The sequence below is a fragment of the Mesoplodon densirostris genome, chromosome 11 (genome assembly GCF_025265405.1).
Source record: "Mesoplodon densirostris isolate mMesDen1 chromosome 11, mMesDen1 primary haplotype, whole genome shotgun sequence".
NCBI lineage: Eukaryota > Metazoa > Chordata > Mammalia > Artiodactyla > Ziphiidae > Mesoplodon > Mesoplodon densirostris.
The window spans coordinates 68,611,453-68,626,431 of record NC_082671.1 but is presented as its reverse complement, the minus strand read 5'-3'; the positions used below and the strand labels follow the sequence as shown (position 1 = coordinate 68,626,431).

Sequence of the window (14,979 nt, the reverse complement as noted above, 5' to 3'; positions counted from 1 at the left end):
TCTGACCCAAAATGGATGGTGGACCCTGTGAGGCTACATCAACAAGCCTCTCCTGTCTGGCTTTCACCTGTCCAGCCCTGTGCAGTGGGAAAATGTTACCTGCCAAAACCCTTGCTAAAAGCCTGACACCTGGCAGCACACGGCAAAGTAAACTGAATCTCTCGCCAGTTGCCTATTCAAGCTATGGGGTCTTTGTCATTATATAAAAGCTTTTTTCAAATTGATCTCCCAGAATCTGTCTACCCCGTTCTCACACTGTCAGGTCTCTTTGTAAAATACAGGTCTAGTTATCTCTCCTCACTTGCTGAAGAATTCCATCTCCTGTCTTAGAGGGGACAAAAAGGTTTAGACTCCTCAGCCTGATACGTGAAGACCCTACATGCCACACCACTTCATTGCTCCCCATCTCACTGCATCCATAGGCAGCCAAGCATTGGAGTCACATTGGGCTTGTCATCATTCCCTAAACACGCCTGATTGTCACCAGTCAGAGCTTTGTACTTGGTTTCCTTGACTTACCTACCTCGTCTAGGTCCAGGATCAGTGTCCCTCTGCAAAGCCTTTCTTCCGCCAGAGACCCTGCCACAACTTAATAGCTGCTGTTACACCAGGTTGGGGGTTTGTTTTTTAATTAATTAATTAATTTAAAAAAATTTTTTTTGGCTGCATTGGGTCTTCGTTGCAGTGCGCAGGCTTCTCATTGCGGTGGCTTCTCTTGTTGCGGAACATGGGCTCTAGGCGCACAGGCTTCAGTAATTGTGGCGCACGGGCTTAGTTGCTCCGCGGCATGTGGGATCTTCCCAGGCCAGAGCTCGAACCTGTGTCTCTTGCATTGGCAGACAGATTCTTAACCACTGTGCCACCAGGGAAGCCCTTGGGTTTTTGTTTTTTTTTAATAAATATATTTATTTATTTACTTATTTATTTATTTATGGCTGCATTGGGTCTTCATTGCTGTGCGTGGGCTTTCTCTAGTTGCGGCGAGCGGGGGCTACTCTTAGTTGCAGTGTGTGGGCTTCTCATTGCGGTGGCTTCTCTTGTTGCAGAGCACAGGCTCTAAGCGCATGGGCTTCAGTAGTTGCGGCACGCAGGCTCAGTAGTTGTGGCACACGGGCTCTAGAGTGCAGGCTCAGTAGTTGTGGCGCACAGGCTTAGTTGCTCCGCGGCATGTGGGATCTTCCTGGACCAGAGCTTGAACCTGTGTCCCCTGCATTGACAGGCGGATTGTTAACCACGGCGCCGCAGGGGAAGCGCCCACCATGTTGGTTTGACATGTAGACGTCTCCATCTCAGTTGGAGAATTGCTGGCCCCACGTTCTGTTTGATGCAGATGGATAAGTAAATGCACACGTGCACTGAGATGGTCTTAATGAGATGGCAGTCATACATGTTTTCATACCTGAACAGAATCGTCACTTTTTTAGCAAGCAGGAGCCAGGATCAGCATTTTGAATCAAAATATCTGTTTCTGAGTGAAGAAAACTTCATGTGAATTGGTCTTTAAGTGACAAATGAAGCTATTCATGGGTTCTGCCTCAGAACTCTTGGTTACTGATACTAGAAACTTATAAAAAGACGTAAAATGTGGTTCTCCATTTTAGGCTTCAGCTCTGGCGGCATGGACTACGGCATGGTTGGTGGGAAGGAGGCTGGAACAGAGTCTCGCTTTAAACAGTGGACCTCCATGATGGAGGGACTGCCCTCTGTAGCCACACAGGAAGCCAATATGCACAAAAATGGTAAGAGCAAACAAAGCTTCATGACTTGGAGCTGTTCTGACTCTCAGCAAGCCTTGATGAAGTGGCCTATGAACTTACTTTGAAGCACAGATCTTTTTTAGCTTTTTCCTAATGAGTCTTCTTGATTTTTCCCCCCAATCCTATGATCACCTAGGAGAGGAAGATTGGGGTTGTGTGTATTTCAGATTATAAGAAACTTGAAAGCGCTAGTTCCCCTTAAGGGCAGCAAAATTTCCCACCTGCAGTGGGATCGAGGGCAGTAGCAGTGAACTTGAGCTCCCCTTAGGTTAAAACCCTAATAAATTGGCTGAGAGAACAAAATCAGTTTTTGGAGCTACAAGAGAGAGATCACAACAAATATATATCATGATGATTGTTTGAGCTCTTTGATCTCCAAAAGATGCCTAATAGATCAATACATGAGGTTTGAACTTTCCACAAAGCTTTCTTGTTCTTTATGAATGACAGTGTCTGCAAGACAGCAGTTGAAGGCATTGTAGGCTTTGGTTGTGAACGTGGGTCAGCTCTTCCATCTCTGTAATTCTCTGTAAGAGCATCTCCGTTTCCCTGTGAAATGGATAAAAGGTCTTAGGACCTTCCTTCAGCCTTTGTTTCAGTGTTTGTTTCATTTGACAGTAATTTACTTGGACTCAGCTGTATCCATGAGAACCAAGTGTAAATAGGTGTTGGACTGGCTCCTGCAGGGGCTTCTTGGCAGCCTCAGCCCCATCAGTCTGGAGCCTTTCAGGGTTCCTTTATAAACCCCTCTTTCATGTGCCCGTCCGGTAGGCTGGTGAAGTGGCCACGTGAAGTTCTCTGCCTGCTGTCCCTAAGCATTATCATTTGATTTCATGCTACAAAATCAAGAATGATTTATTGAAATTATCAAATCTGTTTCTGGACTGAATAATCTAAGCTCAGCATCTATAGCTTTGGACACTTAGGCTGCTTCCTTAGGCTGATGATTCATTAAGTCCCCTTGTCCCCAAAGACATGATAGGTGTATGATTATAAATGCACAGTGGCATGTGAGAAGCTATCTTACAGGTAAAATACTCGCTTGCCTTTTTAGAGCTTATAGGTAATGTTTTCCTATTTCCTTAGCAATCCCCAAGGTAATTCAGCTTTTCATTTCCTACTACTTCAGTACTATGTGCCCTTGAGTCAAATTCCTGTCAGTGGCTCCAGAAAAGCGAATGACTTCTCTTAGCTGAGCATGGAGACAGTTTTGATAGTACTTGTGCTAGGCCAAACCAAACAGATTATTTTAATCGATATTTACACAAATATTTTATTTTCATTTTTTTTAATTTTTTGGCCATGTCGTGCAGAATGCAAGATCTTAGTTCCCCGACTAGGGATTGAACCCGTGCCCCCTGCAGTGGAAGCATTAAGTCTTAGCCACTGGACCACCAGGGAAGTCCCTACACAAATATTTTAATACATTACCCTGGAAGTAATTTTATCTGTTCATAAACAGCATCCTAAGAGTAGATCAGGTAACACAATACAGCATGTAAAATTCATTTGAAAGATAAGTAGAATGGTATCTCACAGAGGTCAAAATTTTCATTTAAAGTAAAGTTCATTTTTTGTTAGTTTAAGGGAATTATTAAGCTTTTCATTTTTTTCCTGCCTCCCAGCATTTAAAATGCATGAAGGGGGCACCAACAAAACTGCTGAAATGCTCTCGGGACAGCAGTTTTACAAAGGATTTGCTGTTCTTCATGTGTGGAGCCGTGGATCTCAGAGCTGCAGAGTTCACTGCTGGCCCTGTGCTGGCAGAGACCCTCGGCGGGAATGCTGTCTCATTGCTTTGGAATTTAAAGCAATTGCAGATGCCTTTCTCTCCAGCGAACTCCTGTTTTCTCTGCTTCTTCCAGCTAAACTAGGCCTGATCAGCACTTAAAGACTTGGGTGGGTTGGTGTCAGTAGAAATGTAATTAAATAACCTTCTATGTGCTGCAAATTGTTGAGTATTTTTCCTATTCCTCATTCATAGGTCATTAGTGTAAAAACTGGGGGGATGATGGTATGATTCGTAGTTGATGAAAGTTTTGTTAACTTCATAAGACCATGGAATTTTAAAATTGAAAGGGACGTTCCGGAATGAGAACAGTGCTGTGTGCGTAAGTGCAGACTGAGAGGCTAGAAAGGTGAGATGAGTTGTCATGGTCATCCTGCTTCCTAATTATGCAGTGGCTTTCAAGTGTGACCTCTAATTCCAGGACTCCTTTTACCGCGTACTGTGTTTGAGTTCCTCTAAATAAAAGCGCAACAAGTTCTGTTCATAGGAGTCCTTTCTGGTGTGAATTAGTTACCTCTCTCTTTTCTCAGGCGCTATAGTGGCCCCTGGTAAGACCCGAGGAGGGTCACCATACAACCAGTTTGATATCATCCCGGGTGACACACTGGGTGGCCATACGGGTCCTGCTGGTGATAGCTGGTTACCTGCCAAATCTCCACCAACAAATAAAATCGGAAGTAAATCCAGCAATGCCAGTTGGCCTCCAGGTATTGTACAGGAAATGTTTTTTCTGGGATATCATTTTTTTTAGAATTGTTAATTTCAGGTTCTGAACAGATTGCTCTGACACTCACTTTACTAAGGCATTCACTTTGATTTTTTTCATTCAGTAATTATTGTCTGATAAAAGCAGGGAAGAATTTGCCATGAGAAGATAGCAGGTTTTCATTAGAGGGGGTCTCTGCTCTGTAGAGTTCAGTCAGGAACATAGGTGTGAACACTGATCACCTACAAGGCAAGTTACTGTGTGGTAAATACTGCACAGGCACAGATAGGCCAAAGGAAGTCCGTGGAGTGCAGCCTGGGAGTAAAAGAAGGTGACCTTGGAGCCGGGACTTGGCATTCATCCGTGCAAAGGATGCCTTGTAACTTGGGTTCTTCTCAAATGTCCAGTGAATTGATTAGTTTATTCACTGAGCAAGTATTTACTATCAGGTTCTAGGTATGCAGTAGTGAGTGCAGTGAGACTATTTGCTATTTGTTTTCTCTTTTTATTCTGATACAAGTAATCTATTTTCATTGTAGAAAAAACTTGGACTCAGCTTTATTTATTAAAGCAAAATTAAAAACAAGAAGTTTGGTATATGTCTTTCTAAACCTCTTTCTATACAGGTATATTTGAGCTATGAATATGTATAGTTTCTAGTATAATGCATATTCATATGTACTACATACTGTTCTTCCTCATCATGATTAGGAAAATAAAAGTTTAATATAACTTTAAATATGATTTAAATTAACCGATAAAAAATTGTAAACACTTAAATATTTTCTAGACTTTCTCATAATAAGCCAAATTATTCCTGTTGGTTGTCCCTGGACATGCCACTCAGTAGTGGTCATATGTGTTTTCTTTTGTGCATCTGAGCCAATTTCCAGTGAGATAAGTGGGAGAAATATCTCTTCTCCAACTCAGATTTTCTCCCAGTTTTTGTCCTAGATGCCTCACAGTTGTCGTGAGACCACACTACTGTATCCTGCCTCCCTGCCCTCAGGCCTGAATTTCCCTGGGAGCAGGGCCTGGGACCAGACCTTGAATGTCTGTGGCATCAAGTTCCCAAGCAGAGAAAGAAGGTCGACATGTGGTGATAGCACAGGAGTGCTGCTGGCAAAGTATATGTCAGGCCAACTTTTTTTTTTTTTTTTTTTTTATGATGAAAATCTGAGCTAAAATAGATTCAAAATTTAGACTTTTCACAGATCTATTTCTTGTATCAAAAAATAACTTTACCACGTTTTGAACAACTTCCTACCTCTATCCAATATTTGTTCTCCTTATCTCAGAATTCCAACCAGGAGTGCCATGGAAAGGTATCCAAAACATTGACCCTGAATCTGACCCCTATGTCACCCCAGGAAGTGTGCTGGGGGGCACAGCCACATCTCCCATTGTAGATACTGACCACCAACTTCTGCGGGATAACACCACAGGTAAATAAGTGCAACACCCCTCAAGTTCATTCAGCACCCAGTACTTTCATGTTTGGCCGGCTGTGGCTCCATTTGTACTTGCTGGTATCTCACCAGAAAACATAGGAATATGTAGCTTTTCACATTTAGTTTTTAGATATAGTTTGTCCTTCCTCTTATTAAAGGTTAAATAAAATACTTCAAGATTTCACTAGTTATGCTGACATTTATCTGCACTGTTTTCATTTCGTTCTTCATTCGTCATCCAAAGGGTCTAATTCTTCCCTCAACACCTCGCTGCCTTCACCTGGTGCCTGGCCCTACAGTGCCTCTGACAACTCCTTCAGCAACGTTCATAGCACTTCAGGTACGCGTGTGACCCATTTCTGCCCCTTCGTTAGCGCTTTCCTGTCTGGCTGCCTTCTACAAAGGAAATTGGCGTTTATTTCTTAAGGAATAAATACCTCTATAGCAGTTGACCAGCACAGGTCAGCGTGGATGGAGACACACCTCTTGTATTGGCTGCGTCCTTGGGGAACTTGCAGTCAGTCTCAACAGAGGCAGGGTGAGACAAATACAGCTTTAGGACCAAGGCAGATGGTGACATAATTACAGGGAGCTATGGGTGTTGAGAGGGCAGAGGTTGTATCCTGATGACACAAGTGCTTTTCTTTCAACCAGTCTGCCAAGAAAATCAGGGGCCGTGGGAAGAACCAGTTAAGTCCAGGTTGTTATTCCTAAGGTGGCCAATTAGAGCTTGCTTTTCTCCAAAAATTCTTCCACTTACAGACAAAGGCTAAGGGCAGATGGCCAAGGGGAAAAAAAGAGGACCTTGGTTAATTCTACCAACATTTGTTGAGTTCCGTGTGTGTGTGTATGTGTGTGTGTGTGTGTTTTTAAGACAATAGGGAATGGAAAACTTAATGGTTATAACAGAGCCTTTGAAGTCACTTACTTAGCACAACGCCTTATAGATTGGTAGACCAATCATTAGTAATTGGCACCTTGGTCTTGCAAAAGTTGGATCTTAAAGCCATTAAAGTCATTAACGCTTCTGATGTTTATACAGGCAAATGCAAATAAAACAAATCCTTAGCTACCTACTAAGGCGCTGCGGGTTAATGACCTTACAGATTGTCTTCTTTTTCTTTCCACCTCTGTCATATCAGCAGTGCAACAGTGCAACAGTAACCTCTCAGGACCAGGCAACATGCTAAGCCTTCAGCGTGAATTCTTATCTTACCTTCACCAAAGTCTGTGGAGGAGGTCCCACTATCACCCCCATTTTGTAGATGAAGAAACTGAGATTCAAAGAGCTGATAGAATTTGCCTCAGGTCCGAGTGAGTGTGTAAAGGAGCCAACTCCATATTCCATGTTTCTAAACACCACCCTACATTATGCTTTTATAGGACTTCTACCTTTCTTTTTTAACTTTGTTTTTTTTTTTTTTTTTTTTGGCTACACTACACGGCATGGGGGATCTTAGTTCCCCAACCAGGGATTGAACCCATGCCCCCTGCAGTGGAAGTGCACAGTCTTAACCACTGGACTGCCAGGGAAGTCCCCTAGGGCTTCTGTCTTTGCATGTAAAAACTCATTTTCACCTCTTTTATTCCTGTAACTGCCCATGCCTCTGTTTTAACTATTTTATCTTTCGTTTACAAGCGGTCACCTGAGAGATGACTCAAGCATCACCCTTGTTTAAAACTAAATGTATACATTTCCAACCCTCACCCTCCCAAATTTTCTTTCTTTTTAAAATTTATTTATTTATTTATTTGTTTGTTTGTTTTTGGCTGTGTTGGGTCTTCATTGGTGTGCGCGGGCTTTCACTAGTTGCGGCGAGTGGGGGCTACTCTTCATTGTGGTGCGCGGGCTTCTCATTGTCATGGCTTCTCTTGTTGCGGAGCACAGGCTCTAGGTGTGCAGGCTCAGTAGTTGTGGCTCGCGGGCTCTAGAGTGCAGGCTCAGTAGTTGTGGCACACAGGCTCAGCTGCTCCGTGGCATGTGGGATCTTCCCGGGGCAGGGCACAAACCCGTGTCCCCTGCATTGGCAGACGGACTCTTAACCACTGCGCCACCAGGGAAGCCCTGTCTTTCTTCCTTAACTAACTCTTTTTCTTTTTTTTTTTTTTTTTTTTTTTTCTTTTTGTGGTATGCGGGCCTCTCACTGTTGTGGCCTCCCCCGTTGCGGAGCACAGGCTCCGGACGCGCAGGCTCCGGATGCGCAGGCCCAGCGGCCACGGCTCACGGGCCCAGCCGCTCCGCGGCATATGATCCTCCCAGACCGGGGCACGAACCCGTATCCCCCGCATCGGCAGGCGGACTCTCAACCACTGCGCCACCAGGGAGGCCCCTAACTCTTTTTCTTAGTGGTGCTCTGTGCATCACTTAGTCGCAGCATCTCAGTCTTCCCTCTCGCCTCTTCCTCACTCTTTCCTGTCTCCCTCACTTGCTGGATCCAGCCAGTGATGACATCTCCCAAGTGGTTTCTTCTCTCTCAGATCCATTTCTTCTCTTCCATTCTCTTTGCTGTCATCCACGTTTTGGCCCTAGTTTAAACACTACCTGCTAAATCTACTGCAAAAACTCCTGATAGCATCTGAAACTGCCCCCAGCGGACCTTTATGGCCTCCTTTACCTCTCTGCTACTGTGAAATGTTGTTTGGCCGAAACTGGGGAGAAACATATTTGGTACAAAGAGAGTTTAAGTTGAAGCTCGGTTTCTATTTTCCTGTCTTGCTGAGCTGTCCATTTATATCAGTCCTTCAAGACTTGTCTTGGCAAAGTCGGTGCTGACAGCCCAGCATTGTCATTCTCCTCCGTGTATTGAACATATATGATGTTGCCTGGGTTGCCAGTTCTGTTGTTCATCTTTTCTGTTTTCCCGTCTGAACTTGAAGTTCTTGGGAACAACTGTTTATATTATCCATAGCACTGATTTAGCACCTTAAAAGCAGAGTAAGCCCTTAGTGAGTATTTGTTGATTATATTTTAAAAATCTGTTTGAACGTTATCTAGATTCTGGATCAAGAAAAGTTTAATTTTTAATGTACTTTCCATTCAATCAGTAAGTATTTATAGAATAAATACTTTAGTTCTGCCTGGGTTCACATTCTACTATATCTGTAAGACTAATGACTTTAAGAATACTTTCCTTGAATTTATCTTCCTTTTCAGGTTGTGTTTAGCTAAGAAAGCAGTAAAGAATTAGTTATCTTATTAACTCTTTAGCTCATGTGTTAATTTGTCAATTCAGAGTAAGAGTCATTGAAAATTTATATTTGATAAGCTCAGAGAACAAAATTATTTTGTACTGCTCCTCTTAAATTGTGCCCTTAATATTTTTAGAATTTAAACACGTATGTATTCGTGTGTGCGTGTGTGTGTGTATTTGTTAACAAAAGTGACCTGTCTAACCTAATTTCCTCCTTAATTATCTCTTCTTATAGCAAAGTTCCCTGATTACAAATCGACATGGTCCCCAGATCCCATAGGACACAACCCCACTCATCTCTCCAACAAGATGTGGAAAAACCATATTTCCTCAAGGAACACTACACCGCTGCCCCGCCCGCCTCCCGGTCTGACCAACCCCAAACCGTCATCTCCCTGGAGCAGCACAGCACCCCGCTCAGTCAGGGGGTGGGGGACACAGGACTCACGGCTTGCCTCTGGTGAGAAGGATCTGCCTAAAGGAGCATCACTGTTCCAACCCGAGGGGCTTATGTTCACACAAATGTTGAAGACACAATGAACTCAGAGGAAATCACGGTTGTCGGGTAGAGGAAAAAGTATCTCTTGAGTGGAGAATTGAAGTCAGCATAAGGCAGAGGGACCCAGGAACTCCCGAGGTACTGACGGAGTAAAGATGAGAACCCTGGGAGGACAACGTTGTCTTGCAAATAAGGCGCAAGAGTGCGTAGGATCAAGGTCTAGGAGAAGAGAACTGGCTATTCAGTGACAGGATAAAGGTCAGAGTGAGGCAGAAGGAGAAGATGATTTATAAAAGGAGAGAGGAACCATGTGGGCTGTTTGAAAATGTATCTCACGCGTGGCTGTCTTAATTTTTTGATCGTTCTTCCTGATCTTTTTTTCTGGTTACTTCCAGCCTCCACCTGGAGTGATGGTGGTTCAGTTCGTCCTAGTTACTGGCTGGTTCTTCACAATCTCACTCCACAGGTAACCACGCTTTCTTGGGATTTTCTGGATGGGACTTGATTGTATTAAGAGAGGGAAGGTCCGAGGTGTGTGGGGCTAGCAGAGAGGAGAGCTCGTTTATTTCCTGGTCACCACAGGGAGGTCCCGCCTGCAGGGGTGAGTCTCCCCAGCTAAGGCCCGAAGCCTACTTCTGAAGCTGGGGGGATGCTGGACACTCAGCTTCACGCTTGCCTTCATGGTGATGTTAACACGTGTAGTTTATAAATAGTGAGCATGGGGTGGTGTTATCTGGTGAATTCTGTTTAGCAGAGATAACTTGCTGTGTGGATCTGCCTGTCAGAATCTGGAACCAAGCAAAAAAGTTACCTGTTTTTGTGTTACTCATTCAACGAGACTTGTGGCTCACTGGTAACCATTTTTATGCTTCATTCATACACAATTAACCATCCATCTCTGCAGTAGAAGGAATGTGTGGATTTCGTGGCTTAAATGCCGTATGTGTGAATTTCTGTCTGTTAATTTAATTTTCATTTCCTGTCTGTTCTCTTCTTCTCTGTAGATGGCATTACTGATTTGCTCTCATCAGAACGTGCTCTCTGGGTTGTTACAGTGGTGGGGTTTCATTTGCACCAAACCTCCCTCCCTTCTGCTTGAGTTGCCTGATAACTGACATATTTGCAGCAACATACATGGAGCACTCAAATGAGGTTAAATGGACCCATGGAAACTGAGCCCAGGGCCTTCATTTGGACTTGACAGCACAACCTTTACAACACCTTGTTAAAATGGAATCAGTTCTACCTCCCTCCCTTTGACACAGAGATTAAATTGTCTGGCATTTAATTCATAAGTGGATTCATGCACACTTTACTAAGCCAGCATTTTCCAGAGTGTTCCCATGGGATATTAATAGGTCTCTGACCTAATATGTTTGTAATATATACTTGATTAAACAAAATTAAGCAGGTACCTTCATTATGAGGCTTCTTAGACCCTTTACTATGCTTTAACATGTATTATGATCCTCTGTGGGGAAATACAGATTCTCCAAAATTTATTTGCCCAGTGAACCTACTTGTGGGGAGTAAACCTGGGGCTCATGTTTCAAGGTTCATGTTGAGATGGACAGTTTTCTAAATACAGTTAACATGAGGAGCTGTCTGGAACGGCTCCTAATCTCCATATCTAATCAACTCAGCTGAAAGCCCTGGGTTATTTATTTAGTGAAGAGTTGACTGAAGTATGGACATTTTATATAACCGTCCTCAAAACATGCCTCATTATTTCTAAGTTGTCACAGCGCTGTGGGTGTAATATGGCTAGGATGAGAGAAACAGTGTTGAAAGGAGCCTGTATTATCATATGAAAAATAGTAAAGGTACAAACTACTATGGATAAGATAAATAAGCTACAAGGCTATATTGTACAACACAGGGAATATAGCCAATGTTTTATAACTATAAATGGAGTATAATCTATAAAAATGTTATACACTTGGAACTAATGTAATATTGTAAATCAACTATACCTCAGTTAAATTTTTTTAATTTAAAAATAAATAAAATGAAAAAAATAGTAATTACATTTGTATACGTATATAAATGAATATAGGCGGGCTTCCCTGGTGGCACAGTGGTTAAGAATCCACCTGCCAATGCAGGGAACATGGGTTCGATCCCTGGTCCGGGAAGATCCCACATGCCACAGAGCAACTAAGCCCATGCGCCACAACTACGGAGCCTGTGCTCTAGAGCCCACAAGCCACAACTACTGAGCCCGCGTGCCACACCTACTGAAGCCCGCACACTTAGAGCCCGTGCTCCGCAACAAGAGAAGCCACCACAATGAGAAGCCCACGCACCACAACGAAGAGTAGCCCCTGCTCACTGCAACTAGAGAAAGCCCACGTGCAGCAACGAAGACCCAACACAGCCATAAATAAATAAATGTATTTTTTTAATTGAATATAGGGATTGGCTGTGTTTGTGTTAGAAATAATTGATTCATTTTAAAAATCGAAACAACCTAATAGCAGACATCTCACTAATCTCAATCATAGCTTAAAAGGAGGTTATAAGGCCACATTTTTGGGGGACCTGGATAAATTTACTTGTCATCACCTACAATTTATTTATAGGGCATCTATCCCAGAAAAGTCACTTGTATATACTCACATGCTTATATAGTCAATTGTCATTTATAAAACAATGCTAAGAGCTTTTGTCCCATCACTTTCTGTAAAGAATTAACGGTGAAACTGCCAGTTTTCATCCTGTAGGGTTTCCATGGTAAAACCACAGGATGTTTCCACTACTGGCTGCCGCCAGTAGCACAACTTTTTAAGGCTATTCCAGTAGTAATCTGTTTCCCTTCCCAAAAAAATGAACTGAAATGTTGCACTGAGCAGCTTCAATAAACCTAGTAAAGATCTTGATACAACTAAATCAGAGTGAATAAAGAGATTTGTTCTCTAAGTCGTAGGTGAGGAAGGGCAATTGTCCCTAATCACTGAACACCTTAATGCTGAGAGTCTGACTAGGGTGAGCAACTATAAAAAAACCATTGGTCACGTTGGCTGAGGGCAGCAGAAGGCACAGAGAAGTAGGCAGACGTAGCGTCTCTCCTTGAGATGGCGAGAGTAGGAGTAAGGAGACATCAGAATAGTCTGAGCTGGGTCAACCGTCAGCATTCTAAATCGTCAGATGGTTAGCGGTGCCTTTCTTGTTTGTGTCTTTTCTCTGTAGCTTTTTGTGAGATTGGAAGAATGTTGTACATTAGTAATCTTGCTCAGAACTTTGCATATTCTCTTACATTCTTATTTGGTTACCGTCTTATTTCTGCTTTGTAAGGCTCTACCAATCAGCATAGGTTTACTTGTTTACCTCTTAAGGAAAAGAGACCACAGGTTGAATCATATGCTTTTGTTTTGAGCTGTATTTATACAAATTTTTAATCTGCAAAATGGCCACATTAGATCCGAGCCCAGTCCTTTGAATAGCTTAAGATTTGCCTTGAAGACCTCTGTATTCAGTGCAGTCTTTCCCTGCCTTGAGTTCTTCATTTGTCTCTCCGAGACTTATTTAGTACTAATGCTGTTATTTACGAACAGGAAGTCCTTCTCATTCTCAAATATAAGAAAGGTCACTTGACTTCCTTTCCCACCCCATCACCAGTTTTTATCTCATGACTGTCATTACTCTTTAGATTGATGGGTCAACCTTGAGAACCATCTGCATGCAGCATGGCCCACTGCTGACATTCCATCTGAACCTAACCCAGGGCACCGCCCTGATCCGATACAGCACCAAACAGGAGGCGGCCAAGGCCCAAACTGCACTGCACATGTGAGTACCCAGCCTACGCTCACTGAGACAAACATGCATGAAGAGGCACATGTGAGTATTCGGGCACCTGCTTAATTAAACAGAGATGCACGAGAACATGCACACAAACGGCATCATGACATGAGCAACTGCTTGAGTACCGAGGTGGCTGATCTCTTCTACTTACATAAGCATGGATTGTCCTGTTTGTATCCGATAAGCAGAATTCCAAAAGTAACAGATTTGTGAAGCAGTGAGTAAATTTTTAGTACCATGAAACAAATCCAGTATTTATGAAATGTGAGACGTCGTAAGTGCTGTCCCTTTTCATAACAGGATCTAGCTGCTTTCTTTGGCCTCTCTGTGGGTGATGATGAATATTGTGGTCTTAGTGGGTAGCAGGGGTTCTGCCTGAAGTAAGTGGGGCTGGATCAGACTCTGACCATCCTCTTCCCCGCCACTGTCAAGGTGGTGAACGGAAGGAGCTGACTCCCCGTGGCTGCAGACGCCATGACAGAAAGGTACACACAGAACAAGCAAGTGATGGGGAGGTCAGGCAGTGAGCCCGGCCCTGAGATGAAGCAGCACTTCAGGTGTCTGGAGCTGGGTCACCTTGATGCTTGGGGCTGTGATCTTTTACCCACAAGGGGGAAAAAAAAAGAGGCGACATTTTCCTTGACATACAAATTCCATATCCCAAGGGATATTGATATATAATATTCTCCAGTAGTCTTTGGATATCTGGAGATTGAGTGATAACGTTCTCAATTAGTACTTCTCAGTCACCTATTGGTCTGGTTAAAAGCAGGTTCCGATCCTGTGATTCTGAAAAGCGTCCAGGGGAGGTGGAAGCTGCTAGTCAAAGGACCACACTTTTGAGTAGTGAGGACTCAAAATACTCAGTTCCCTATGCATGCTTTTAGGAGTTTCCTCAAATGCATAGCTCTTTTCCTCCCCTTTTTTCCAGGTGTGTGTTGGGAAACACTACCATCCTGGCTGAGTTTGCCACTGATGATGAAGTTAGCCGCTTTCTGGCACAAGCTCAGCCCCCTACCCCTGCGGCAACCCCGAGTGCACCCGCAGCGGGTTGGCAGTCCCTGGAGACCGGCCAGACCCAGTCAGATCCCGTCGGACCTGCTCTGAATCTTTTCGGTGGGTCCACAGGGCTCGGGCAATGGAGCAGCAGTGCTGGTGGCAGCAGCGGGGCCGATCTTGCTGGCGCTTCATTGTGGGGACCCCCAAACTATTCTTCTAGCTTGTGGGGAGTCCCGACCGTGGAAGACCCCCATAGGATGGGCAGCCCTGCTCCTTTACTACCTGGTGACCTTCTGGGAGGAGGGTCGGATTCAATCTGAACTTAGAACTTTCAACTCTGACCTCGTGACCTTTTTTGGAACAGCAGCAGCACTAACTTGACCTTTTCGTTTTTTTTTTCAACTTGCAATAAATACATTTTTAAAAGGAAAAAAGAAAACGGAGAGAGAAAAAAAGGTGGGTCATTGACAGACTGTCTGAGCACATAGTTGCCTCCCTTATAACTTCAGTTTTTTCGTTTGGAATATGAATCCAAAAAGAGAACATATCACTCTTGAAATACTTGAATCATGAACGCCAACCTAGAAAGACAATGTGAAGCAAGTACACATACCATTTAAATTTAAACACAAAAAAATTAAAAAAATTAGTTTCTAGTTTTTCACTTTTTTCATGTTATATGGAAGTTGTTGCTAAGAAACATATATACTGAAAAAAAATAGCTTTTTAACTTTGTTTGCACTGGGTGTGTTTCCGTCCTTAGGTCTACCATGTTTGGGAGGG

General features: G+C 43.3%; 1 protein-coding gene across 5 annotated transcripts in view; it reads left to right on the top strand.

Annotated features, from left to right (window-relative positions):
- TNRC6B (trinucleotide repeat containing adaptor 6B) overlaps window positions 1-14,979 on the top strand; it is a 258,174-nt gene extending 243,195 nt beyond the window's left edge. For all 5 annotated transcript variants that reach the window (XM_060112593.1, XM_060112595.1, XM_060112591.1 and 2 more), the window contains 8 exons: window positions 1,602-1,739; window positions 4,077-4,253; window positions 5,551-5,697; window positions 5,948-6,043; window positions 9,130-9,354; window positions 9,789-9,859; window positions 13,043-13,182; window positions 14,129-14,979. In XM_060112593.1, the coding sequence (XP_059968576.1) occupies window positions 1,602-1,739; window positions 4,077-4,253; window positions 5,551-5,697; window positions 5,948-6,043; window positions 9,130-9,354; window positions 9,789-9,859; window positions 13,043-13,182; window positions 14,129-14,516 (1,382 nt within the window). In that variant the 3' untranslated portion in view covers window positions 14,517-14,979. The remainder of the gene's footprint in view (window positions 1-1,601; window positions 1,740-4,076; window positions 4,254-5,550; window positions 5,698-5,947; window positions 6,044-9,129; window positions 9,355-9,788; window positions 9,860-13,042; window positions 13,183-14,128) is intronic.